At 41.8% G+C, this 25,144-nt stretch overlaps 1 protein-coding gene across 1 annotated transcript in view; it reads left to right on the top strand.

Moving 5' to 3' along the window:
• Positions 1 to 25,144, top strand: part of HIBADH (3-hydroxyisobutyrate dehydrogenase) — a 345,089-nt gene that overhangs the window by 211,657 nt on the left and 108,288 nt on the right. Inside the window, exon 5 of the mRNA XM_053714182.1 lies at positions 18,695 to 18,828. Coding sequence (XP_053570157.1) covers positions 18,695 to 18,828 — 134 coding nt within the window. The remainder of the gene's footprint in view (positions 1 to 18,694; positions 18,829 to 25,144) is intronic.

The following is a 25,144-nucleotide window of genomic DNA, read 5'->3' as shown; positions in this document are numbered from 1 at the left end:
GCACTCGCTATATATCTGCAGGTATTTGGCTTGCAGCAATCTCAAATAGAGATTTAACAAGATCATTTTTTCTGTTTGTTTATTTTTCCCATAGATTATGTTTATGTATTTGTTTCCCCCCTGTTACTGGGACTGTTGTATCTTTCTAAACAATATCCTATTTTTGTATAATTGCCAGAATTACAAAAGCTTATGAACAGTCATTGTTTTAACTGGAATTTCAGGTAACTTACCACAACAAATGTATATTTAATAGCTACTCTTAGGGCACATATTAATGTAAAGATGGTTAGTTGGCTATTCAACATAGGCCACAGCAAAACATTGTTTAATAATCCCCATACTTTTAACCTTGATTGGCAGATAAGCCATTGAAAGACATTTTTTGCAGTTAGATGAAATGATACTCAGATTTTTTGGTTCAATCTAATTGTATGTATTTGTGTTTTGTTTTTTGAATATGGTATATTCCTGTGAGTCAAAAACGTTTTGGAAGTTATCTTAGTCATCTAATAACCATTATAAAGCAAAATATCAATTGTACTTTCTGTTAATTTTGCTTTAAATGAAAAAAATTAAACGCAAAACCTAGACTTTTTAAAATTCAACATAATTTGAACACATTTAATTGTTGTTCTGTCATATACACTATAGAAACATTTAGCGTAAAATGTCCCTTTTAAATAGTTTTCTCTCTACAATTTTCATGTAAAAAGAGCCGTCCAGAGCACTTCCCTATCCTACTGTAATATTACACTAATGCCTCATCTCTCAGAACATCTAAATATGCAATCATAAAAACTAAAGCAATTACTATTTTTAATGGGGTATTTACAAATGTATTAGAATAACATTGCATGCATATGGTTTAAAGGAACATGAAACCCAAACAATGTCCTTAATAATTCAGATAGCGCAATTTTAAACAACTTTCCAATTTACTTATTATCTAAATTGCGTTGTTCTTTTCGTATCCTTTGTTGTTAGGCTCAGGAGCAGCAATACACCTACTGAGAGCTATCAGCTTATTTACGCATACACTTGCCTCTTGCGGTTGGCTGATTGCTATGTTCAGCTAGCTCCCAATAAAACATTGTTGCTCATTCATCAAAGGATACCAAAATAATGAAGCAGTATTTTTTTTTTTTAATAGAAGTAAAATGAAATGTTTTGTGTTTTTTGTGTGTGCATTTTAAAAAAACCTTTTAGTTTTCTTGTCCCTTTAATTTAACATGACTGTTTCTTCCGGTTTCACTTCAACAGAGATGTAAGCTGTGTAAAACTTTTACAGTGGACATAGTTTGTTTCTGAGCCTTATGTTGCTTATATCTTCATTCAAGTGATTTCTATCTGTTTGAGACATGCTTTCCAACATTGAGGTGTATTTTGTGAAATCAGTGCTTATTTACTAGTCGATAACTAAAAGGCAGGATCCATTGTATTGCTGTTTTTAAACTGGGGAGAATAGACTGTTAAATGTATTTATTCCTTAAATACTTTGTATCATGTATATGAAAGAGCAGCAGTTAAACATAGGGATGTGTATAATTTTGGCATTCACCATTGTTAGTGAAATAAATGCCGGAAATGGCCGTAGTCTGTTGCATTCAGCAGTTTTCAGCACCAGATTTTTTTTTCCATCTAAAGAGGAGAAGAGTCCACGGCTTCAATCATTACTGTTGGGAATTAAGAACCTGGCCACCAGGAGGAGGCAAAGACACCCAAGCCAAAGGCTTAAATACCTCCCCTGCTCCCCTCATTCCGCAGTTATTCTTTGCCTTTCGTCACAGGATGATGGCTGAGTAGTCCCGAAGATCGGAGTAGTCTCTTATGGAGGGTAGTACTCTTCGCATTGGGACTGGAGTTTTAAGTAGTCCTGTCAGCTTCTCAGTGAGAGCCTGGGCGAAAGTTAGAGTCTTGGAGATGCAGGGAGAGTCTTTCTGCGAAACCATCCTGTCTCATATTAACAGCTCCACAAGCAATCAGCGTTGACGAGTTTTGCTGCCTGCTTTCTACACTCAAGTCCATGTCAGGAGCGAGGCTACTAACCTGTCACACTTGAAAGATCTTGTTCCTGTTCCACGGCATAGATTCTGGTAAGATCGTTTCATTTTTTTATTACATAATGATATCATGGAAGACAGGGTCACAGTGTGACGCCTTTTATTTTCAAAGAATCAAGGGTTTATATTCCTGGAAAGGGGATTATTGAACAGGGGGGTTTATACATAATATTGTTGTGTCATTGCTGCGTTATGTGCGAGATGAGGCTCTGGCAATGTGTGGAACTTTCAGGTTACTTATGGGAGTATTGCGCTGCCATTTTTTGGCGCGTTTTTCTCCTTAGTGCAGGGGTGGTTCTGCCAGGCATTCCATGTGACAAGGTGTGGCTATCTATCTTCCTCTGTTGATCAGCGGCGCAGGAGAGGAAACGGTTTCTGTAGTCCGGGTCATAGGAGGTTGTGAGTACCCCGACCATTGGAGGTTATAAAGGTGCCTATTTATTAAGTTAATCTAGTCCGTAATAAGGGCGCAAGCTATGGAGGACTCTGACACGTTAGAGGGTTCTCCCTCTTTAACAAGGTCTCATTCCTGTGTTGGTTGTGAGAAGGTTCTGGTAGAACAGACTGCTCAACTATGTTTCACATGCCTTGATAAAGTTACGACATCTAAAAGTAAACAGATGTCTAGTACTACTGAGCCGTCCACCTCTGAGGGTTCCCCGTCCCGTGAGGTGCGTTCCTTGCATTCATCTCCAATTGCACATGCAGTGCCCCAGGGTCCAACCATTATTCCTGCGGAGAGATTCTTTGGCCGTCCGATTTTGCGGATCAACTGCAAACGGCGGTATCGAAAGTTTTCCATGCCTTACCACGTTCTGCTAAGCGCAAGCGTAGGGCGTATCATGGCGGCCTGGCCCAGGGGTTGTCTATGCCTATGGAAATATCAGAGGCTTTATACGATGACGAGGCCCACTCCAACTCTTTGGAGGAGGCCCCTTCTGGGTCGGAGCCTGACTTTAGGTTTAGGATAGAGAATTTGCGCTTTTTGCAGAAGCAAGTTCTTGCTACTCTGGAGGTTCTGAAACCAAAGCTTCCGGAGGAACCTGCGATTCCTAAGCTGGATAAGGTATATGAGGACAGGGTGGTGCCTCGGGCCTTCCCGGTTCCTGTTAAGATAGCTAATATTAAGAATGAATGGGAGCAATTAGGTTCTTCCTTTTCCTTTTCCCCTTTTTCCTTTAAGAAACTGTTCCCCGTTTCGGTCTCTCAGCTTGAGCTGTGGGGTACTGTCCCTAAGGTGGATGGTGCTATCTTCATGCTCACGAAGCGGACAACTATTCCCCTCAAGGATAGTTCGTCATTTAAAGAGCCCATGGATAAAAAGTTTTAAAGCATGTTAAGGAAATTGTTTCAAAATACAGGGTTTGTTTTTCAGCCGACAGCGGCCGTAGCCGCGGTTTCCGGAGCTGCAACATATTGGTGTGAATCCCTGTGTGAAATGGTCGAGGGGGAGACTTTCATCGACGAGATAAGGCTAAGATTAAGGTGCTGAAGGTCGCCAATTCTTTCATCTGTGATGCCAATATGCAAATTATTCGCCTGAACGCTAAGGTGTCAGGTTTTTCCTTTTTTAGCTTGCAGGGCTCTGTGGCTAAAGTCTTGGTCTGCGGACATGACTTCTAAGTTGAGGCTGTTGTCCCTGCCTTTTCAAGGAAAGATTCTGTTCGGTCCAGGATTGGATTCAATCATATCCATGGTTACAGGAGGCAAGGAAGCTTTCCTATCGCAGGATAAGAAGGCTAAGCCTAAAGGATCTACTTTTCGTCCTTTTCATGCGGACAAGGCCCAGCGCCAGCAGCCCGCTGCGAAAGCGAACCAGTCCAAGGGAACTTGGAAGCTGGCTCATTCTTGGAACAAGTCTAAGCAGAGCAAGAGCCCGCCGTGACAAAATCGGCATGAAGGGGCAGCCCCCGTCCAGTCTGCGGCCCAAGTAGGGGGCAGATTATCTCTCTTCTCAGAAACCTGGTTGCAGGACGTTCAGGACCCTTAGGTTCTGGAAGTTGTCGCCCAGGGTTACAGGATAGGGTTCAGGTCCCATCCGCCCAGATTCCTCCTGTCAAACCTTTCTTCAAGACCAGAAAAGAGAGAGGCCTTTCTAGAGTGTGTGAGGGACCTCTCCTCTCTCGGTGTTGTTGTACCAGTACCCCAAGCAAAAAGGGGTCTAGGGTACTATTCAAATCTTTTTGTGGTTCCAAAGAAGGAGGCCACGTTCCGCCCGATTCTGGACCTAAAGTGTTTAAACAAGTTTCTGAGTGTTACATCTTTCAAAATGGAAATGGTCAGATCTATTCTGCCCCTAGTTCAAGAGGGACAGTTCATGACAACTATAGATTTGAAAGACGCCTACCTTCACGTGCCAATTCACAGGGACCACTTCCAAGTTCCTAAGATTTGTGTTTCTGGACCAACAATTCCAGTTTGGCCCTTCCCATTGGTCTGGCGACGGCCCAGAGAGTCTTCACGAAGGTTCTGGGGGCGCTACTTGCAGTGGCCAGATCCAGAGACATTGCTGTGGTGCCCTATCTGGACTATATCCTAATCCAGGCCTTCAGCCTCGCAGTGGATCATTCAAGGGCTCTTCTTCTTTTGCTCCAATCTCACGGTTGGAAGATCAACTCAGGAAAGAGTTTCCTGGTTCCCAGCAACAGGGTGGAGTTCCTGGGCACAATAATAGACTCTGTCCATGAAAATATTTCTCACCGACCATCGACGCAGGAAGATTGCGTCCTCTTTTCTTGCCCTTCAGTCCTCCTCAAGCCCCTCGGTGGCTCAGTATATGGAGGTGATCCAACTCATGGTTTCCAGCATAGACGTCATTCCATTTGCCAAGTTCCATCTCGGGCCTCTTCAATTGTGCATGTTGAGACAATGCAACGGCGATCATTCAGATCTATCTCAGCAGATATCCATGGATGATCAGACTCGGATCTCCCTATCTTGGTGGATCCGTCCGGAACAACTGTCCATGGGGACATCCTTCTTGAGACCGTCCTGGGAGATTGTGAGCACGGACACGAGTCTGGCAGGATGGGGAGCTGTTTGGGGTGCCAGGATGGCACAAGAAAAATGGTCCCGGGAGGAGTCTCTCCTTCCAATAAATATTCTGGAATTCCGAGCAATCTACAATGCTCTGAAGGCATGGCCTCCTCTGGGGTCGTTCAGCTTCATCAGATTACAGACCGACAACATTACCTTGGTGGCTTACATCAACCATCAGGGGGGTACATGGAGCTCCCTAACCATGAGGGAGGTGTCTCGGATTTTGGAGTGGGCGGAGTCCCACAGCTGCTCGCTCTTAGCGATTCACATTCCAGGTGTGGACAACTGGGAAGCAGACTTTCTCAGTAGGCAATCCTTCCATCTGGGGGAATGGTCTCTTCACCCCGAAGTGTTTGCGGAGATTTGTCTCAGGTGGGGATCGCCAGAGATAGATCTCAATTGCAAGCTACCGCAATACGGGTCGAGGTCCAGGGATCCCCAGGCAGAGCTGATAGATGCCTTAGCGGTGCCTTGGGGGTTCAGCCTAGCTTACATTTTTCAACCGTTACCACTTCTACCTCGTGTAATGGCACGCATCAAACAGAAGCGAGCTTCGGCCATTCTGATTGCTCCATCGTGGCCGCGGAGGACGTGGTTTGCGGATCTGGTGGGGATGTCATCCTCTCCGCCATGGAGGTTACCCTGTCGCAGGGATCTGCTGGAACAGGGTCCTTTTCAACATCAAAATCTCGATTCTCTTAGGCTGACTGCATGGGGATTGAACGCCTAGTCTTAGCTAAGAGAGGCTTTTCTGACAGTGTGATTGATACTCTAATTCAGGCAAGGAAGCCAGTCACTCGTCACATCTATCTGTTGGCCATTGCATCTGCACGCAGAGTATCTGAACTGGCTGCCTTGCAATGTGAGCATCCTTATCTGGTTTTTCATGCTTCGCACTGGTTTAGTATTTCTTCCCAAGGTGGTGTCTAACCGTAACATCAATCAGGAAATAGTTGTTCCTTCTTTGTGTCCTAACCCTTCTTCTTCTAAGGAGAGGTTACTTCATAACCTGGATGTGGTTCATGCCTTAAAGTTCTGTATTCAGGCTGTAAAGGATTTCAGACAGTCTACATCTCTTTTTGTGGTGTATTCAGGGAAGCGCAAGGGGCAGAGAGTCTCTTCTTCTTCTTTGTCCTTTTGGTTGAGGAGCTTAATTCGCTTGGCCTATGAGACAGCGGGACATAAGCCTCCTCAGAGGATCACGGCTTATTAAACTAGAGCTGTGGCTTCATCTTGGGCCTTCAAGAATGAGGCCTTTATGGAGCAAATTTGTAAGGCGGTTACCTGGTCGTTTTTGCTTCTGCAGAAGCTGTTTTTGGGAGAAAGGTTTTGCAGGCTGTGGTGCCCTCAGATTGGGGTCCGCATTTTACCCTCACAGTTTCATTCAGTGTCCTCTAGAGCTTGGGTATATGTTTCCAAACAGTAATGAATGAAGCCATGGACTCTCCTCCCCTTTAGATGGAAAACATATATTATGCTTACCTGATAATTTAATTTCCATCGTGGAGAGGAGATTCCACGGCTCCCAGAAATCCGGTTTTGAAAGTAGCCAAATGCTGCTGGAAGCCACCATATTTGTCAGTCGTTTGCTGCAGAAATAGACAAATGCACATTCCTAAAAATAAGAATAAAAAAACAAAACATCTCACATAGTGGCATTTCTACAATACTGAAAAAAATACCAGTATTAATATACTCGTCTTGCCAAGATGGATGTAATTTCTGATTATATTTATTGTGTTTATGTATTTTTGTTTGGTAATTTATTTCTTATCTGTGTCGCATAATTGTTTGCACAATTAAGGGAGTGCAGATGTCAGAAATGAACTGGCTGAGAGCCATTGTCAGCATTAATTTTAGCTAATAAATGGCTCTCTGTAGCTATTTAGCAGCATGTAATCTAGATATAAGTGTTTGACCTATGATGCATAATAGTGGATTTCATTTGTAAGATCTGGTTTGAATTGTCAACTTAATTTGCTTTAGGTCGCAAGATTATTTGGAATTATGGCTGTTAATAAATATAGTTTAGGTGTCATTCTAGATATTTAATTTCTCATTCAGTTATATTGAAGGGATAGTAACATGGAACAATTAAGCATATAGAGAATGCAATTTTAAACACCTTGCCAGTTTACTTCTATTATCTAATTTGCTTTGTTCTGTTGGTATCCTTTGTTGAAAAGCACACCTAGTTGGGCTCAGGAGAATCACTACTGAGAGCTAGCTGCTGATTGGTGGCTGCACATATGCCTCTTGTCATTGGCTTTCCAGATGTATTTACCTAGCTTCCATTAAGGCATTGCTGCTCCTTTTACAAATAATATCAAGACAGTGAGGAAAATGTATATTATAGAAGTAAATTGAAAAGCTGTTTAAAAATGTGAGCTCTATTTGAACCATGAAAGAAAAATGGTGGGTTTCATGTCCCTTTAATGGCACTGAGAAAATACCAATGTTAAAGTAGTTTATTTGGCCACTAAAGTATTAAACTATGTGTATTTTATGTACTCAAATAGGCTTTAGGATATGTGTATCGCAAGCAAACTTTTGGCTTCCTGCTTTCTTTATTGAACACGTAAGACAACCAGCTTGTTGCTGTCCTCAGTGGCTTTCCTTATCAGGTGGATTTGTAGCTCTGTTTTTAATTGCACATGTAGCTTGTTTATAAATCAAGCTAACAAGTATCAAAAAAAGCTTAATCCTTCAGCTTCCAAAGTGTTTAGTGTTTTGTTTTGCTTTGTTTAAAAAAAAAAGAATAATAAAAAGCAGCTTTATTAGTAACACTAGAGGGATTTGCAGCATAGCCCTGGTAACTTGGATCACAAGCATAAGTGTCTTAATTACATCCCTCTTAGTAATGGTGGTAGGCTGTAGAGTTGGAAGTTCTCTTACACCCCTTGCATTGAACACACTTGGAGAGTTTTCAGACACAAATACTAATAATGGAATGACACAGACTTTAAAATATTTGCTATCAATATACACTATATTGACAAAAGTATGTGGACACTCATTGCTAACAGGTGCATAACATACAGCACACAGACATAAAATTTGAAAAAGTAGTAATCTAAGCTTAGGAGCCGACCCATTTTTGGTTCAGCACCCTGGGTAGTGCTTGCTGTTTTGTGGCCACCAATCGGCAAGCGCTACTCAGGTGCTGAACCAAAAATTAGCCACCAATTAGCAAGTGCTACCCAGGTTCTGAACCAAAAATGGGCCGCCCCCTAAGCTTAGATTCCTGCTTTTTAAATAAAGATAGCAAGAGAACAAAGAAAATTTGATAATAGGAGTAAATTAGAAAGTTGCTTAAAATTGCATGCACTATCCGATTCATGAAAGGGAAAATTTGGGCTTAGTATCCTTTTAAGTCTCTGGTGTCTTCCTCCTGCTTGAGCTGTATGGCTGTGCTGCAGCTACACTGTCTTCCCAGCACTTGCTTGGGGGAAGCGATTGTGAAAGTGCTAACGCTGTAGCAATGAGGTTAGGCTTAGTAGTTTTCCCCCAATATAATTTGGAGGTAGGATAAGCGTTGCAAGATCAGTTCAACAATGACTTGTTTCTCAGTATTAATGCAAGACAAATAACAATTATAAGCTTGTTTCATAACCGAGCAGTTTAGTGTTTTGGGAGGATTAAAATGAACTGTGATGTCATAGGGGTGGTGCAGCGTAATCCAAAAAGTTTTAAGGTGACTTAGATCATGTGTAAAGGTTAGCTGTGATATTTAATTACAGGCAAAGAGGTTTTCTCTAATGTTCTGGGGTCTTTCCCTGATCTTGAATCAGAGACATCCTCTTTTGTTTTAAGTCGATCATATTCGTTCACTTTTAAAAGGAGATTTTGCTAATTATAGATTTTATGATCCTAAGGTAGCTGAGGGATAAGTCTGTAGATCATTTAGACTTTAGTAAGAAACCTTCCTGGAGGATTTTCCAGCAAGTGGGTTCTATTAATAGGCCAGCAGTTTCTATTGCTGGTATGGCTGCTGCTTCTTCTATTTGGTTAAATTTAAGTTTTCTGGTTATTCCGCTAGTGAAGATTTCTTTATTCTTTAGGGATTGCTTAAATGTGCTAATGCTCCCTGGGTTGTTCTGTTCTATCTGGAGTCTTGCTGGCTCCGCCTCGAGATGGGCCTTTGCTTGACTCTTTTGGGTCTTCGGCCTTGTCGACTTTCTTATGGAGTTTCGGGGGGGGGTTCCCGAGCTCTCTGGAATGGCTGAAGCCATTTTTTCCGCTCTTTTGTGAACGGGTGTCGGGGTTATTCTATTCCCCTCTTTCGGACCTACTGACACTTGGGCTGGCCCGGCTGGGAGTAAGTCCTGAGATTGTTGTTCCTCAGGGGTGTAATGTGCCTAGTTGAGGTTCTCTACTTCTCCCTTTTTGGGACCTATGTGTTCTGGCGGCTGGGATTGCCTAGAGGGTGCCTCTTTCTTGGAGTTTTTACACTCCGATATCTTGTTTAACCACATTTTACTTCTTAGTAAAGTATTCTCTCTCTGGGTCATCCTGATGCTTAGGTGCCGGCCCATTTTTGGTTCAGCAACTGGGTAGCGCTTGCTGATTGGGGTATAAATGTAGTCACCAATCAGCAAGTGCTACCCAGGTTTCTGAACTAAAAATGGGCTTGCTCCTAAGCTTAGATTTCTGTTTTTTTTTTTAAATAAAGATACCAAGAGAACAAAGAAAACTTGATAATAGGAGTTAGAGCATGTAATTTTAAGCAACTTTCTATCTTACTCATGAAAGAGTTTGCAAGTGTGGTAACCAGTCATCTTGCTCTTTTGATCAAATACATAGCATAATTAAAAAATAAATAAATATATATATATATATATATATATATATATATATATTTTACACACACACACATACATTATATAATAACAAAGTTGGATTTGTATTTCACAGCTTTGAAAGCTAAGAAAGGATCCAGACTCGCCAAGCTAAATTTTAGGTGCAGCTAGTGATGGCTGGCGAGGGGAGGTGGGGAGCACCCATGGGTGTCATTGGACTCTAAACTAGGGCCTAATTTTAAGGTGCCAGTGGCTCCCTGGTGCCTGGGTTTGTCTAGCCCTTAATATGTCATTGTGTCACTATTGACCCTGTGTTTCTCTGTTCAACTCTGTTTAACCCCCACAAAGGGATTAAACACATAGTAAACATACCACTTGTGAGGCACAGAGCACTGCTGTTCCTGAGGGGAAACTGCAGCTGTATCAATCAATAGTACTAGTTGCACAGCTGGTTTGTGTGACTAGCGCCACTGATTGGATAAGCGCCCGTTTCCACTTGGGGCCAGAAGTGCGTTTATATACACCAAAAGGTTTATCTCTCTGCCAGCAGTTATGGCTGTACCTTTGTCTAAATGTTATTTTGTCTCTCTCCATTAAAATGTTTTCTTCCAGAGATTTACAAAATAATTTTCAGAAGCATTATACCACTGGTAATTTATACCATACAAACCACAACTACTTTATTTTTTTATTTATTTTATGCTCATCAGTAAAGCCATATATACAACAACGAACTTCCAAAACCTATGATATGTAAAAGAGAATGTGTAAAATGTATTTTTCTTCATAAATGGAAAGAGTCCACAGCTGCATTCATTACTTTTGGGAAATAAGAACCTGGCCACCAGGAGGAGGCAAAGACACCCCAGCCAAAGGCTTAAATACTCCTCCCACTCCCCTCATCCCCCAGTCATTCTTTGCCTTTTGTCCCAGAAGGTTGGCAGAAAAGTGTCAGAAGTTTGTTTTGTCTCTTATGGAGGGTAGTACTCTTTGACATGGGACGGGAGTTTTAAGTAATCCTATCAGCTTCTCAGTGAGAGCCTGGATGAAAGTTAGAGTCCGGAGATGCAGGGAGAGTCTTTCTGCAAAACCATTCAGACTCATATTAACATCTCCACAAGCAATCGGCATTGTCGAACTTCGCTTTGCTGCCTGCTTTCTTCTCTCAAGTCCATGGCGGAGGCGCTGCTTCTATTTGTCACACTTGAAGGGCCATGTTCCTGTTCCACGGCGTAGATTCCGGTAAGATCATTTCATGTTACTTCATCTGAATGTACTGTATCTTATTTGTTGCCTGTAAGGTACTATCCTGCTGGACTTATTAAGTAAAAAAATAGGGCCTCATTGAGGCTCCTTTGGTTCTTGGAATCGAGGGTTAATATCTGCCGAGGAGGATTATTGAACAGGGTTTTTTTAAATCATGTTTGTTATGTGATTCAATCTGCTTATGTGTAGTGTTAACTGGGCTCTTGGCTTAGAACATAGGGGCCTTTGGAAGTGACGCAACCTTATGGTTGGGTGTGCTTTTTTTGGCCTGTACGGTTCACCTTGTGACTGGACGTGTTTACGTTCTGGTCTTCCATTTCCGCATTCCTGACCGTGTGGCGACTGAAAAATTCGGGTCTGCTAGTGTCTGGTTCTATGAGGTGGTGAGTGCCACAGCCATTGTGGGTGTCAGGTGCCGTTTAGATTTTTCTTTAGTTCATATTATTATATTCTCTATCCAGTTATGGAGGATTCTGATGCTGAGACTTTTCAAATTTCAGTTTCAGATTCTTCGACTCTTGAAGAATGCAAATTGGCCCCTTTGACACAGGTCAATCAGTTATGTTGGATATGCCGTATTAGAGCTACTTGTTCCTCGGGCTCGGGAATCAAGTGTCCGCTGAGCCATCCGCCTCTGGGGGTTCTGTCCTCCGAGAGGCGAGTTCCCTACCGCTCCCTACTGCTTCACATGCGGGTAACCCAGATTATGTTTATACCTCCTTACAGGGTGGCTTGTTCCCCCCCGGAAGGTTGCAGCTCGTTTTCGCTTTCACATATTTTTGGTGATTATGCGTCTGCAAAGCCCATACATTTATTTGCGTTTGTGCTCGTGCCCGATTGTCCCGGGTCTCCCGGCCTTAGGTGGGCCTATACAGTTCCCTGTGGGTGTAGCTGTCCCTGAGTGTTGTGCCTTTCGTTACAGAATAGCGTGCCTTCGCGTTTTACTCAGACATGTTTTTGAGTTATCAGAGGATCCTATCCTTAACGGATACGGGAATCCGCAGTATTCTGCTTCGAATGGTTCACCTCATTAGATGTGTGGCTATGGCATAATCTCCTGATTGTCGGTTGTTAAGATCCTTCCCAGTTTTTGTTGGAAGATCAGGCTGGTCCTGCGGGTATGCCTGTTTCTTCTTAGGCGTTTGCCTATGGGCTGCCTTATATCTTCTTTTATCCGGTTAGGATGTCTCTTATTTTGGTTATATGTTTCCTTCGGGAACTATCTCTGGGTTCGATTCTCGCTGTTTTTTCTTCTGTGGAAGTTGTTACGGGACATGTTAGTCCTATGTTTGTCTGTTATTCTCTTCCCCTCTGAGGGAGGATTTAGGCAGCTTGACAGTTATGGCCCTGTTGCAGGCTGGTCCTGCTTGGGTTCAGAGCTTCTGGTCTCGTGGCTGAGTGCTTACTTTATTATTTGTATTTCTTGTTTTTATTTTACAGGTTTCAGCTAAGCATTCTAACGAGGACTTGTGGGTCCGTGAGGCTGGAAGGATTGTTTCAGTCCTTATTGAGCCTTCAAGTTGGTTGACCGGGTCAGCGGCGTTCCACTGCGTCACTCCTTTTGCTTCAGATTCTCTCGGGACCTAGAGTATTCTTCCTCATGTGGGAGGATTGGGAGTTTAGCGCATCCTTACCGCTGGTTTAAGGTGATTTGGCCTTTTGAAGGCTCTAGGAATTGTCCTGTTGGACTTGTTCCTTCCGTGGTTCTCTTGTCAGTGAGACCTTTGGACTTTCCCATGTGGGTTAGGTCTTCTTATGGGGCCCTGGGTTTCCCTTAGGGAGAGGGTTGCTCTCTTCTTAAAACCCTTTGGATTTTGTCTGTTCCTCCATGTGAGTTGGGTCTCCTTTGGGGACCTGAATTTCCCTTCGAGAGAGTTCTTTTGGACTCTTCTTAGGATTTTTCCAAATCTGGGGACGCTCTGCATCCTTGGTTTCAGGTACTCCTCTGTCTCGTATGGTGAGGTGGAGACTAGCGTTTGATTGAGTGACCTTGTCCTCGTGGTACCCCTTGCTTTAGACATCTTGTGGCAGTCGAACGCCTATGAGCTCTAGCATCTTGGTTCAAGATGCCTTAGCTCCTTTGGAGCGTTAGACTTCGGCATTAGGTGGTCTCTTCCTTGGGTCGGGACTTGCGAGGTGTTCGGGTTCTCCTAGATATTACATTAATATCTCCCTGTGGTTCTGTTTTCTATGTCAGACGGTGTGTTTCAATTTCCAATTTATTGTTTGTTTTAAACAATTAGGGGCTCGAACCTGTCATCGCCCTGGTTGCTCCTGTTGCTGAGGCTTTTGCTCAGCGTTTTCTCTTGTGGATCCCGTTGCGGGTTGTTACCAGTCTTTTCAGGATCTAGGGCGGGTACGGGGGTTCTCCTATTCCGGGAATTCGGGCTATGACTTTCGGTCTGGCTAGTAGATACGGTCACGATTGGCCAGATTTCCTGGGTGCCGCTACTCATTAGCTTTGCCTATGCTCAATCAACGGTTTCCCTTGTAGGGTTTGCTGAAGTAACCTGATGGCTTTGCGGTTCTGCAGTCGAAGGGTTATAGGGTATCCGCTGCAGCTAATGCACCCTTCTGTGCGTTAAGTTTTCAGGGGATTCCTTCCCGGTTCATCTGCGTTGGAGCGTGATCTCTTTCAGTCTGTGGCCTTGTGTCTTGTGGGTAGGTGCTCTGTTGCTAATGGCACCCTTTTTCTTAGGTAGGTTTGGTCTATGGAGGCCTTGTTTAGAACTTTTCCTAGATTCAGGGGATGGAACAAAGGGTTTAACCTATGTGGAGAGAGGCATGCTCTCTGGGTTGTTCTGTTCTATCTGGAGTCTTGCTGGCTCGTCGAGATGGGCCTTTGCTTGACTCTTTTGGGTTTTCGGCCTTGTTGACTTTCTTATGGAGATTCGGGGGGGTTCCTGAGCTCTCTGGAATGGCTGGAGCCATTTTTTCCCCTCTTTTGTGAACGGGTGTCGGGGTTATTCTATTCCCCTGTTTCAGACCTACTGACACTTGGACTGGCCCGGCTGGGAATAAGTCCTGAGATTATTGTTCCTCGGGGGTGTAATGTGCGTAGTTTTGAGGTTCTCTACTTCTCCCCTTTTGGGACCTATGTGTTCTGGCGGCTGGGATTGCCTAGAGGGTGCCTCTGTCTTGGAGTTTTTACACTCCGATATCTTATTTAGCCGCATTTTACTTCTTAGTAAAGTATTCTCTCTTTGGGTCGTCCTGCTGATGGCTGCGTGTTCTTGACTCTGGTGTTTACCTCGTCTGGGTCTGCTACACGTATTTGTGTTGAATACTTCAGTATTCTAAGTGCTGACAACTTGATGATAAGTCTTCAGTTGTCGTGTCGTTGCTTCCACTCGACGTTGAGAGTAAAAAACACTTTTCAGATGCCTGGTCCTAGACCTTGTGTTATGTTGGTCTGGGCGTTGCCTCCCCTTATTTGTTTTAGACCCATTTGGGTCTTTATGAGCTAGGCTCGTTCTAGGGGTCTTCCTTTTTGGAATTTTGCGGTGTCCTTTCGATTTCCTTTGATTTTTTTTCTTGCCCTGTCCCTTGAGAGTTTTGGCCTGGTGTTCCCTTTGCTAGTAAGGGGTGTGTGGTTGGGGGCCGACCACTGGGCCACGGTGTCTCCTAGAGGACTGTTGGCTCAGTTGAGTCTGATTTTGCAGTCTCTAGTAGGCTTTCGGACTATCTGCGGGTCAGTGTCCTTGGGGCTTTTTCCTTTCAATGTTCTTGGCCTCCGACGAAGCAGGGTTTTGTTGGGTAGTGGTTTCAGGCCTGGTGCCCCCAGAATGGGCCGTCTCTTGTACCCTCCCGTCTTTTCATTCTGTATCCTCCATAGCTTGGGTGTTGTTTTCCCCAAAAGTAATGAATGCAGCTGTGGACTCTTTCCATTTATGAAGAAAAACATAAATTATGCTTACCCCACCCTTTTTTTTTATGTGGGGCGTCTGTATCTTCTTCTGGCACCTTTTCACCCTGATATTTCTTCTACTGTTCATTGTTCCTCGGCAGAATGACTGGGGGATGAGGGGAGTGGGAGGAGTATTTAAGACTTTGGCTGGGTGTCTTTGCCTCCTCCTGGTGACCAGGTTCTTATTTCCCAAAAGTAATGAATGCAGCTGTGGACTCGTTCCATCTGAAGAAAAGAAAAGTATCAGGTAAGCATAATTTATGTTGTTGTAGAACAAGTAATAAGACAAAACAACTTAAATAAATGTGTTTGTATGATGCATTAAATATATTAAACTATTGCTTACTTAAAATAAAGGTAATGGGGCCTCTTCCAGAAATGCATCATAAAAAAGGGGAACCAAGTGGCAAACTTTTAACTTATAACAATTGTGGTAATGAGCAAAAAGGTGCAGAATTCTTCCCCTAATACATTTTTTTTTTTTTGCAGTAACGTTTTAATTCTTTATCCTAGCTGTTTATTTGTAACATCCATGTCCAATCCAATTAAACACATGCATTGGGAAGTATTAGGCAAAAGTTATGGCTTTGAATTAATTAATTAATTAATTAATACTAGATAAAAGTTGTATTTTTTTGTCTTGAAGGGTAACTCAATAGTACACGTTATCTATACACTTTTTTTTTAGTTATGATGGCAATGCTCACTGGAAATCTTGATTTCCTTCTTAATACAGGGAGAGTCCACAGCTGCATTCATTACTTGTGGGAATATAGAACCTGGCCACCAGGAGGCAAAGACACCCAAGCCAAAGGCTTAATTACCTCCTCCACTTCCCTCATCCCCCAGTCATTCTTTGCCTTTCGTCACACAAGGTTTGCAGAGAAGTGCAGATGATTTCGGAGTAGTTCCTTATAAAGGGTATCTGCACTTCGAGATGGGACTGGAGTTTTAAGTAGTTATGTCAGCCTCTCAGTGAGAGCATTGATGAAAGTTAGTCTGGAGATGGAGAGTCTTTCTGCGAAACCATCCAGACTCATGTTAACAGCTCCTTAAGCAATCAGCGTTGATGAGTTTCGCTGCCTGCTTTCTTCACTCAAATCCATGTCAGAAGCGCTGCTACAATCTGTCAAACTTGAAAGACCTTGTTACTGTTCCATGGCATAGATTCCGGTAAGATAGTTTCATTTTTTACACACGTTAACGATAGAAGACAGGGTCACAGTGGGACTCATTTATCTTTATGGAATTAAGGGTTAATATCTCTTGAGGGGGATTATTGAACAGTGGGGTTTTTTAATTATATTTGTTATGTGATTTCGGCTGCTTATGTGTAAGAGATGTTTGGGCCCATAGGCTAATACGAAATGTACAGGTTATTTTTCATTTTGAGAGCTGCGTAGTTTTATTAAGCTGGTACGCTTTTCCTTAGGGGCGGTCCTGCATGATGCACCATGTGACCGGGAGTGTGTACCTGTCTGGGTCATAGAAGGTGGTGAGTGGTCCCGGGGCGTTTTTGACTTTGTCACTTCCCTGTCAGTGGGGAGAGTGTGTCCTATGGGGGTCCGTGGATCAGGAGTTTCCTTCCGATTATTCCTAAGCTTTCTCAGCCGAGTATTCTGCTCTGAGATTTTGGTATTCTGGGTTCCTATCAGTTGGGACCTCTCAGTGGGTAGATCTTTTTCAGAGTCAGAGAGTTCCTCCTACGTAGTTGGGAGGGTCTCAAGTTCGGTGGTGGGCAGAGGCCCACTACGGATCATTGTCAGAGATCCTCTCTATGATCGTGCCCTTCAGGAAAGGATGTTCTCTACAATCATTCCTTTGATCTGACTATCTGAAGGATTTTGAATGTTTGTATCTGAATGGGGATGCCGATCGAGATTCTCGGGCACCCGTACCTATCCCTTTTTTTTCCCCTTAAGGAGTTGTGGGTAGGGATCTTCAGACAGAGCTAATAGATCCTTAACAGTGCTTGGACGGTCTAATCTGACCTTCTTCCTTTCGGCCATGTCACTCTTTGTCGAGGATGGACCGATACTAGCAGGAGCAGGCGTCAGTGAGACTGATTGCCCTGCTTATGCCCGCGAGTTTTTGCGGTTTAAGGGCTTCGCCGCCATGAGCGTTACCTTGTCGCAAGGATCTGCTGAGTCAAGACCCCTTTGCGTCATGGGATCTTATTCCTCTGAGGCGTTTTTTGCGAGAAATCACTTGGTCTTTGCCGAGAGAGGGTTTTCTTTCTGAAAGGTTTCGGTCCTTTCCTTCAGCACATAGCTGGTCCCTTGTCATCTTTGGAGGTCCACCCTTTGTCAGGAGGACCTAGATTGTCTTGGCTCTCTATCTAATTCCAGGGGTTTTCTTTATTTCCTCCAGGATGATTTGGGAAAGGGCCTTCCTAGCTAGCTACTTGTTCGAGCAAACTTTTTGAGGCAGCTAGCTGTAATAGCCTGATGGTTAGCTTAGCTGCCTAGCTAGCGGAAGGTTACAGATTAAGTCCTGCTGCAGTTCCTTGCTCATTGAATGTAGACTCACAAGCAGTTGTTAAGATACCCTGTTTATTCTCCTGTTCCAGAGGCTCATTGAACTTCCAGGAGTTCAGGTCGTTGAGTTAAAATCTACTACTCCTTCTTGGAGTTTAGACTTTATTTTTAGTGAGCTTGCATCAGGTTACTTTTGTACCTGTGCAGGAGGTGGTCTTTGAAGTTTTTCTTCAATGATCTATTCTGCCTGTAGATAGTTTTTCTGCGTGCCATAATGCGTCATATTCCTTTTCTAAGGGGAAAGGGAATCTTGACTTGATGTTCCTTTCAGACTACCTTAGAACAGACAGTTTGTTTTCTGTTGTATATCGTATCTGGGAAGTGCAAGGGTTTGGAGGTTTAGTTGACTTCCTTATTGTTAGTGGAGGGGTGTGTTTTTTTCACTTGACTTAGGAGTCAGCGGTACACTAGCCTCCTCAGAGGTTTATGGCTCCGTTCGAGAGCAGTGACGTCCTCTTCAGTCTCTGGCATGAGATCTCTACGGTTCTGATTGTTGGACGGCTGCTTGGTCCTCCTAGCATTGTTTTCTTTTTCCTTTTTGCTTCTGTTTGAAGCAGCCTTCGGGAGAATGGGTTTGTAGCAGGCTGTGATGCCCTCAGTTTTGGGGCCGCCTCTTCTGTTTTCACTCCCGTTAGCATTCAGTGTCCTCTGTAGCTTGGGTATAATTTCCCACAAGTAATGAATGCAGCTGTGGACTCTCCCTGTATTAAGAAGGAAAACATAAATTATGCTTACCAGATAATTTCCTTTCCTTCTGTACAGGGAGAGTCCACAGCTCCCTCCCGTGTTCGCAGATGGGCGGCCCTAAATTTAATTTGTTTATTCTGGCACCTTTTTTCACCCTGATATTTTTCCTACTGTTCAAGGTTCCCTCGGCAGAATGACTGGGGGATGAGGGAAGTGGGGAGGTATTTAAGCCTTTGGCTGGGGTGTCTTTGCCTCCTCCTGGTGGCCAGGTTCTATATTCCCACAAGTAATGAATGCAGCTGTGGTCTCTCCCTGTACAGAAGGAAAGGAAATTATCTGGTAAGCATAATTTATGTTTTTATTTATTTATATAATTTATTTCTTTTTTGTTGCCAGGTGTTGGAGCTGCCCGGTCTGGAAACCTCACCTTTATGGTTGGTGGAGTGGAGCAGGAGTTTCATGCTGCACAAGAGTTATTGTCATGCATGGGAGCTAATGTCATCTATTGTGGAGAAGTTGGAACAGGGCAGGTATGTCAAGTGTTTTTTCTTTCTTCTGAATTAGCATTTTTAATACTGGAACTACTGATGTCATCCAAGACATCTAAGATACGAGAAAAATGCCCACCCCATACAAGCATTTTCATGTTTTGTTTTTGTTTTATTTGTTTTTTGAATTAGCAAATATGGCTGCTCTGTTCGGAGTACTACTGGTTGCTGGGGATTTATGTACAAACAAAGTTTGCCAGGCCAGTTTCTTGTGAGCCAATGTCGTAAAGCAATATTTGTAGCATTTCGCTTACTGTGCACATGCTTACAATCCTTCTGCACCTTCATACTAAATAACCACAACATTGACCTTATTAACAATAACATTTGCTTTATTTTGGCTCACTTGGCTAAAACTCACAAGGGGAGACTATTAGTTTAGGGTACTGGACAGAATTGACACTCCCCCTTTTACTAAAGATGGCTCCCCTTATAGATTTTCCCTCATTCTTAATTCTGTCCATCACAAAATAGAAAGAACTAAGCCTCTAACCTTGTAGGGGGCATTTCTACTTACTGGATTGCATGGAGGCAGTCCTGGGCTATAAAAACAAATAATCTGTAGATTAGAACCAAAAAGGCCTTCAAGTCTACCAATATTACTTGTGCAGTATAAAAAAGTACTTAATTTCTTATGACAGCCTTATGCTTGTCCCAGGCGTTTTTCAATTATTTTACAGTCCTTGCATTTACAACCTAAATTGGAAGTATATTTCATATAACAACCACACTTTCTGTAAAAATCTGCTTCCTCCCATTTCTCCTTAACCTGCTACTCTGTGATTTAAGATTGCAACCCTTTGATTTTGTGGTAAATTCTTTCAGCTTCCACTTTATTATGTCCATTCACATATTTAAAGTTTTCTGTCATGTCACCTCTTTCCCCTCTCTCCTTTTAAACTCAATATAATGAGCTCCTACATGAGTTCCACTGTGTAGGGTTCTCTGGCTGCAGGCAATGTCAGCGAAGCTTCTAGGCTCCCTCATTGGAATGGGGCTCCTGCATGTGCTACCTTATTTTCCCATGTGATAGCATGGATAAAAACACATAGTCACACAAGGTATGTTTCGGCACATACGTAGTGGCTCTACCAGAGGGGACATACATTTTCCACTAAATACCAGTAAGGAGATCACTTTTTGATGGTTTTGATTGTGGATTTTCCAATCTTGCTCCGTAAACTCAAGTCTTGGAGGTGTGCACTACTTTGATAAATGTTTAAAGCTTTTGTTGATTTAGCCACTCTTCATGTTTCCAGATAAGAGGAGCCTGCTCTGCATACACAAAATACTTTGCCAACCAAAAACTGATTATCATGTGGGTTAGTCTGGGCTCAGGAAGCAGTGGGTGTTTGTATTTATGTGGCTATTAAATACTTATTTTTCTCTCTAATGCCATATTTCATATTCTAAATCTAAATGTGACACTGTTATTAATGATACTCCTGATGCATCTGAGCCATCTGTTATCTCCAAATGTATCAAAAGTGTTAATGGTGCATTGGATTTGGAAAGCTATGCTTCTACTTAATCATATTGGTTGAACGTCAATCTCCTGTTCAGATACGCTGCAAATGAACTGCTAAAACAATGTTAAGAACATGATATAACCTGATTAGGTAAGACTTGTTTAGAACATTGGGAAACATGTTTGAAGTTAAGAGTAAACCATTTAAATGAGATGTCCCATTATTTGGGAAATTATTAATTACCTTGATTTCTTAAAGGACATTTTTTGCCACTAACTTTCAAACTTTGTTTAATTACAGAACTCATATGCAATTTCATACTAACAGTATGTCAGCCCCAGATAAATATTTAATTTACAAGGTGGGAAATCATATATGGAAGCCATAAGTAGAGGGTATAGTAAGCAATGGTTAATTTCAATTCAGTAGGTCACAATGATAGTGCACATGCCCAAATGTTTTGGGTAAGAGTATGATTGAACTTCAATTGTCATAAAGTTGATCACAGTGAATGTATTTCTGGTTTCCAAAGATTTGTTATGCTTCCACATTCCAGTGGAAGTCATTCACTGTACATTTGGTTCTCAGTGGGAACCCAAAATTGTTAGTTTGTGACTTTTTTTAATAGGCATTTCCTTAGCATCAAGGGAATTATATTCCACTACTATCTCAGAGTTGCTCATTGCACATATAGAACAAGTGTTGAAATGTTATGACTGGATTACAAACATAACGAAAATTCAAATGACCCCAATACATGAGTCTTTCTGGGAATAGTTTTCAATTTTAAAGAAGGCATTGTTTATCTGCTACTACATATGATTCTTTATCTAATTTGATACCTTTCCAGTTATTGCAGAATAATGTTCTCATGACCAAGGCAAAGATAAAGATCTTGGAAAAACTAACGTCTACTATACATATAGCCTTTGGGCAACATGACAGACATGTTCAATGCAGCAGTACACCCTGAAAAAAATATAACTAGAAGATCATTTTTTCCAGATGATTCCTTTTCTTCCATATGTTAAAATACTTAGATTGGCACACAGCCTCAACAGGGGCATCCCTTTCTCTGACCTTTTGTATGCAAATAAAGAGACATTTCAACAAAGGGACTGGGGAGCATCTAGTCTTCAAAAGGAAAGGAAAGTAGTTCTCAAATAATGACTTTATTATTCTTTTTAGCCCTGTGAAGAATTTAATAATAGCTGATCACCCTGTAAATCTGAACTACAGGATCTATTACCTAAGCAGAGTCTGAACGCATTAAACAGAATGGCAGCTTCACTTTAAGGTGCTCTACAAGATAACAAAACAACAAGATTATACAAAAGTGCATTTGATGACATCCAACTGGAATAATCAAGTACCTCAGTTCTTCAGTCAATCCCCCTCTAATTAGTTGATGGGGGTAAATTATTTTTCTCAGATGTGGGGCAGATTCATGTATTACTCCCAATATCACTAATTCTTCAGATTCTGTGAGAAAGAAATTGCAATTATCCCATTTTGGCCAAGAACATTGATACTTTTTATCAAGTATCCTTTTTTAATTCCTAGAAGTTCAGTTTAGCACATTTTTTCTGAATGATCATGGTTCCTGCAGTAGATATTGCTGCTCCTGTAATTGTAACTTTTCCCCAAGAACTAATAAAAATCTATTTCAGCATACTATGTCTGGGATATCTTTTCCTGTTGGATAATTTAACAAATTATCTTCTACAACTGATGTGAAATTTATGTCATGTTTTAAAGTTCTTGCATGTTGACTTTCAGCACGGTTTAAAGGGATATTCCAGTCAAAATTGAAATGCACATAGATCAAGTATATCTTTGAAAAGAAACATATTTGCAATATACATGTACAGGTAGCCCTCCGCTTACTCTCCGGGGTTAGGTTCCAGAAGTAATAGTTGTAAATCGAAACCGTTGTAAATTGAAACACAGTTTATAATGTAAGTCAATGGGAAGTGAGGGCATTAGATTCCAGACCCCTCTCAAAATTGTCATAAGTAACACCTAATACATTATTTTTAAAGCTTTTAAATGAAGACTTTACATGATAAACAGCATTATAAACCTTATTAAATAATCACACAACAGACTGTATGATCAAACTAAGTTTAATGAATAAAAACATTTTTTTCTGCAAACAGTTTAGCATGTTAGATAATATTGGGTCTGTACCTATTATATGCATTTCAATCTGGACTGATTAAGGAGTTAGGCACCCTCACCTCAAGCAGTTGGACAGGAAGATAATAGGGAAGTGGCTGCTAGATCTTGTTGCTCGATAGGTCTGGTCTGCTCTGTGTACACAGATTAATTTCAGTCTGCTAAGTTGCATAACTTTGCTGCAACACAAGCGGACAGCTCCACCTACTGGCTATTTTAATTAGTGCACTGCTTTTCAATAACAGCAGTCACATGACTGAAAAAAGGTTGTTATTCTGAAACGGCGCAAATTGAAGCTGTGGGCCACCTGTATTAGCAAAAATGCTTCTAGTAAAACGTATCACTGTTTTTGTGTTAACATTTTTCTGTGCATGTGAAGGATAGCTGTATATTCTCAGTGCACCAGCATTTAAAATACTGCAGCTGTTCATAGCACCAGTAGGGGTTTGTATCATGTCAGCAATTAATACATTGAGTCGTTACCAGATGATACAAGCACCTTTATGCTCTCTGAGAAAGTGATGTTTAAAATGCTCGTGCATGGTGCATACTTACATACACATTTGAAAACAACTTAGCTTTTAGTAGAAGCATTTTTACTAATACATGTATATTAAAAAAATGCTGCTATTCAAAACTAAAATGCATCCATGATCCATGTTGATTCCAGTTTTGGCTGGAATTTCTCTTTAAGTTCATGGTATTTAAATGTACAAGTATCTTCTATTTGGACTTTCACAGGCGTAGGAGGTATACAAGGACATTTTGTCATGCAGTTCTTTCAATAGATCATAAACACCACTTTGTGATCTACCTCTAGTACTAAAAAACACCTAGAAGCACATTTTGAACCTTTACCTCTTACTGTCCAGACATGGTTTGGAGGAACCCATTCATTATCCATTATTCCACAGATATCTAGTAGATATTTCCCCTGAGAAAGCTATTGTTTTCAGTTTAGTACAATACATAGTCAAGAAATATCACTTAATGAGAATTCCAATTCATGAAGATCTCAGGGTTTATTTTATTAACTGTCTTGACATCCTGGACAATGGAAGCAGATTCACCATCATCTGAGCTTTGTCAGGAAGGAGTTTGGACAACTCCTAACGTTCTTTCTCGCTACAAGTTTGGAAGAAAGGCAATGGATTTTGTGATGCCACAATAATTATTTCCAACAATTGGAGTATTTTCTTCTAATATCTTCTGTATGTGTTCTTCTGTATGTGTTCTGTATGTACTTTTAGCTAGGATTACATTTCTCCAACATTGGTGTGTCCGGTCCACGGCGTCATCCTTACTTGTGGGATATCTCTTCCCCAACAGGAAATGGCAGAGTCCCAGCAAAGCTGGCCATATAGTCCCTCCTAGGCTCCGCCCACCCCAGTCATTCTCTTTGCCGTTGCACAGGCAACATCTCCACGGAGATGGTTAAGAGTTTTTTGGTGTTTAAATGTAGTTTTTATTCTTCTATCAAGTGTTTGTTATTTTAAAATAGTGCTGGTATGTACTATTTACTCTGAAACAGAAAAGGATGAAGATTTCTGTTTGTGAGAGGAAGATGATTTTAGCAGACAGTAACTAAAATCGATTGCTGTTTCCACATAGGACTGGTGAGATGAAGTAACTTCAGTTGGGGGAAACAGTTAGCAGACTTTTCTGCTTAAGGTATGACTAGCCATATTTCTAACAAGACCATGTAATGCTGGAAGGCTGTCATTTCCCCTCATGGGGACCGGTAAGCCATTTTCTTAGTCAAACAAACAGAATAAAGGGCTTAACATGGGCTAAAAAACTGGTTGACATTTTTATGGGCTAAATCGATTGCTTTATTTGGGCATTTTATTCATATTTATGCTGACAATTCGCATTTATAAACTTGGGGAACGTTTATTAAACGGCAGGCACTATGTTAGACACCTTTTCCAGTCAGGGGGCCTTCCTAGTTGTAGACTGAGCCTCATTTTCGCGCCATTACTGCGCAGTTGTTTTTTGAGAGCAGGGCATGCAGATGCATGTGTGAGGATCTGAAATTTGCTGGAAAAGCTTCTAGAAGGCGTCAATTGGTATCGTATTCCCCTCTGGGCTTGGTTGGGTCTCAGCAAAAACTATAGCTGGGACTGTATAGGGGTTAAATTTGTAAACGGCTCCGGTTCCGTTATTTTAAGGGTTAAAGCTCTGAAATTTGGTGTGCAATACTCTTAATGCTTTAAGACACTGTGGTGAAATTTTGGTAATTTTTTAACAATTCCTTCATACTTTTTCACATATTCAGTAATAAAGTGTTTTCTGTTTAAAATTTAAAGAGACAGTAACGGTTTTGTTTTAAAACGTTTTTTGTGCTTTGTTGACAAGTTTAAGCCTGTTTAACATGTCTGTGCTTTCGGATAAGCTATGTTCTATATGTATGAAAGCCAATGTGTCTCCCCATTTAAATTTATGTGATAATTGTGCCATAGCGTCCAAACAAAGTAAGGACAGTACTGCCACAGATAATGAAATTGCCCAAGATGATTCCTCAGATGAGGGGAGTAAACATGATACTACATCATCTCCTACTGTGTCTACACCAGTTTTGCCCACACAGGAGGCCCCTAGTACATCTAGTGCACCAATGCTTATTACCATGCAACAATTGACGGCTGTAA

The sequence above is a fragment of the Bombina bombina genome, chromosome 5 (assembly GCF_027579735.1).
Source record: "Bombina bombina isolate aBomBom1 chromosome 5, aBomBom1.pri, whole genome shotgun sequence".
In the NCBI taxonomy this organism is placed as follows: Eukaryota; Metazoa; Chordata; class Amphibia; order Anura; family Bombinatoridae; genus Bombina; species Bombina bombina.
Note: the sequence above shows the minus strand (reverse complement) of the source record. Positions and strands in the feature narration are given on the sequence as shown.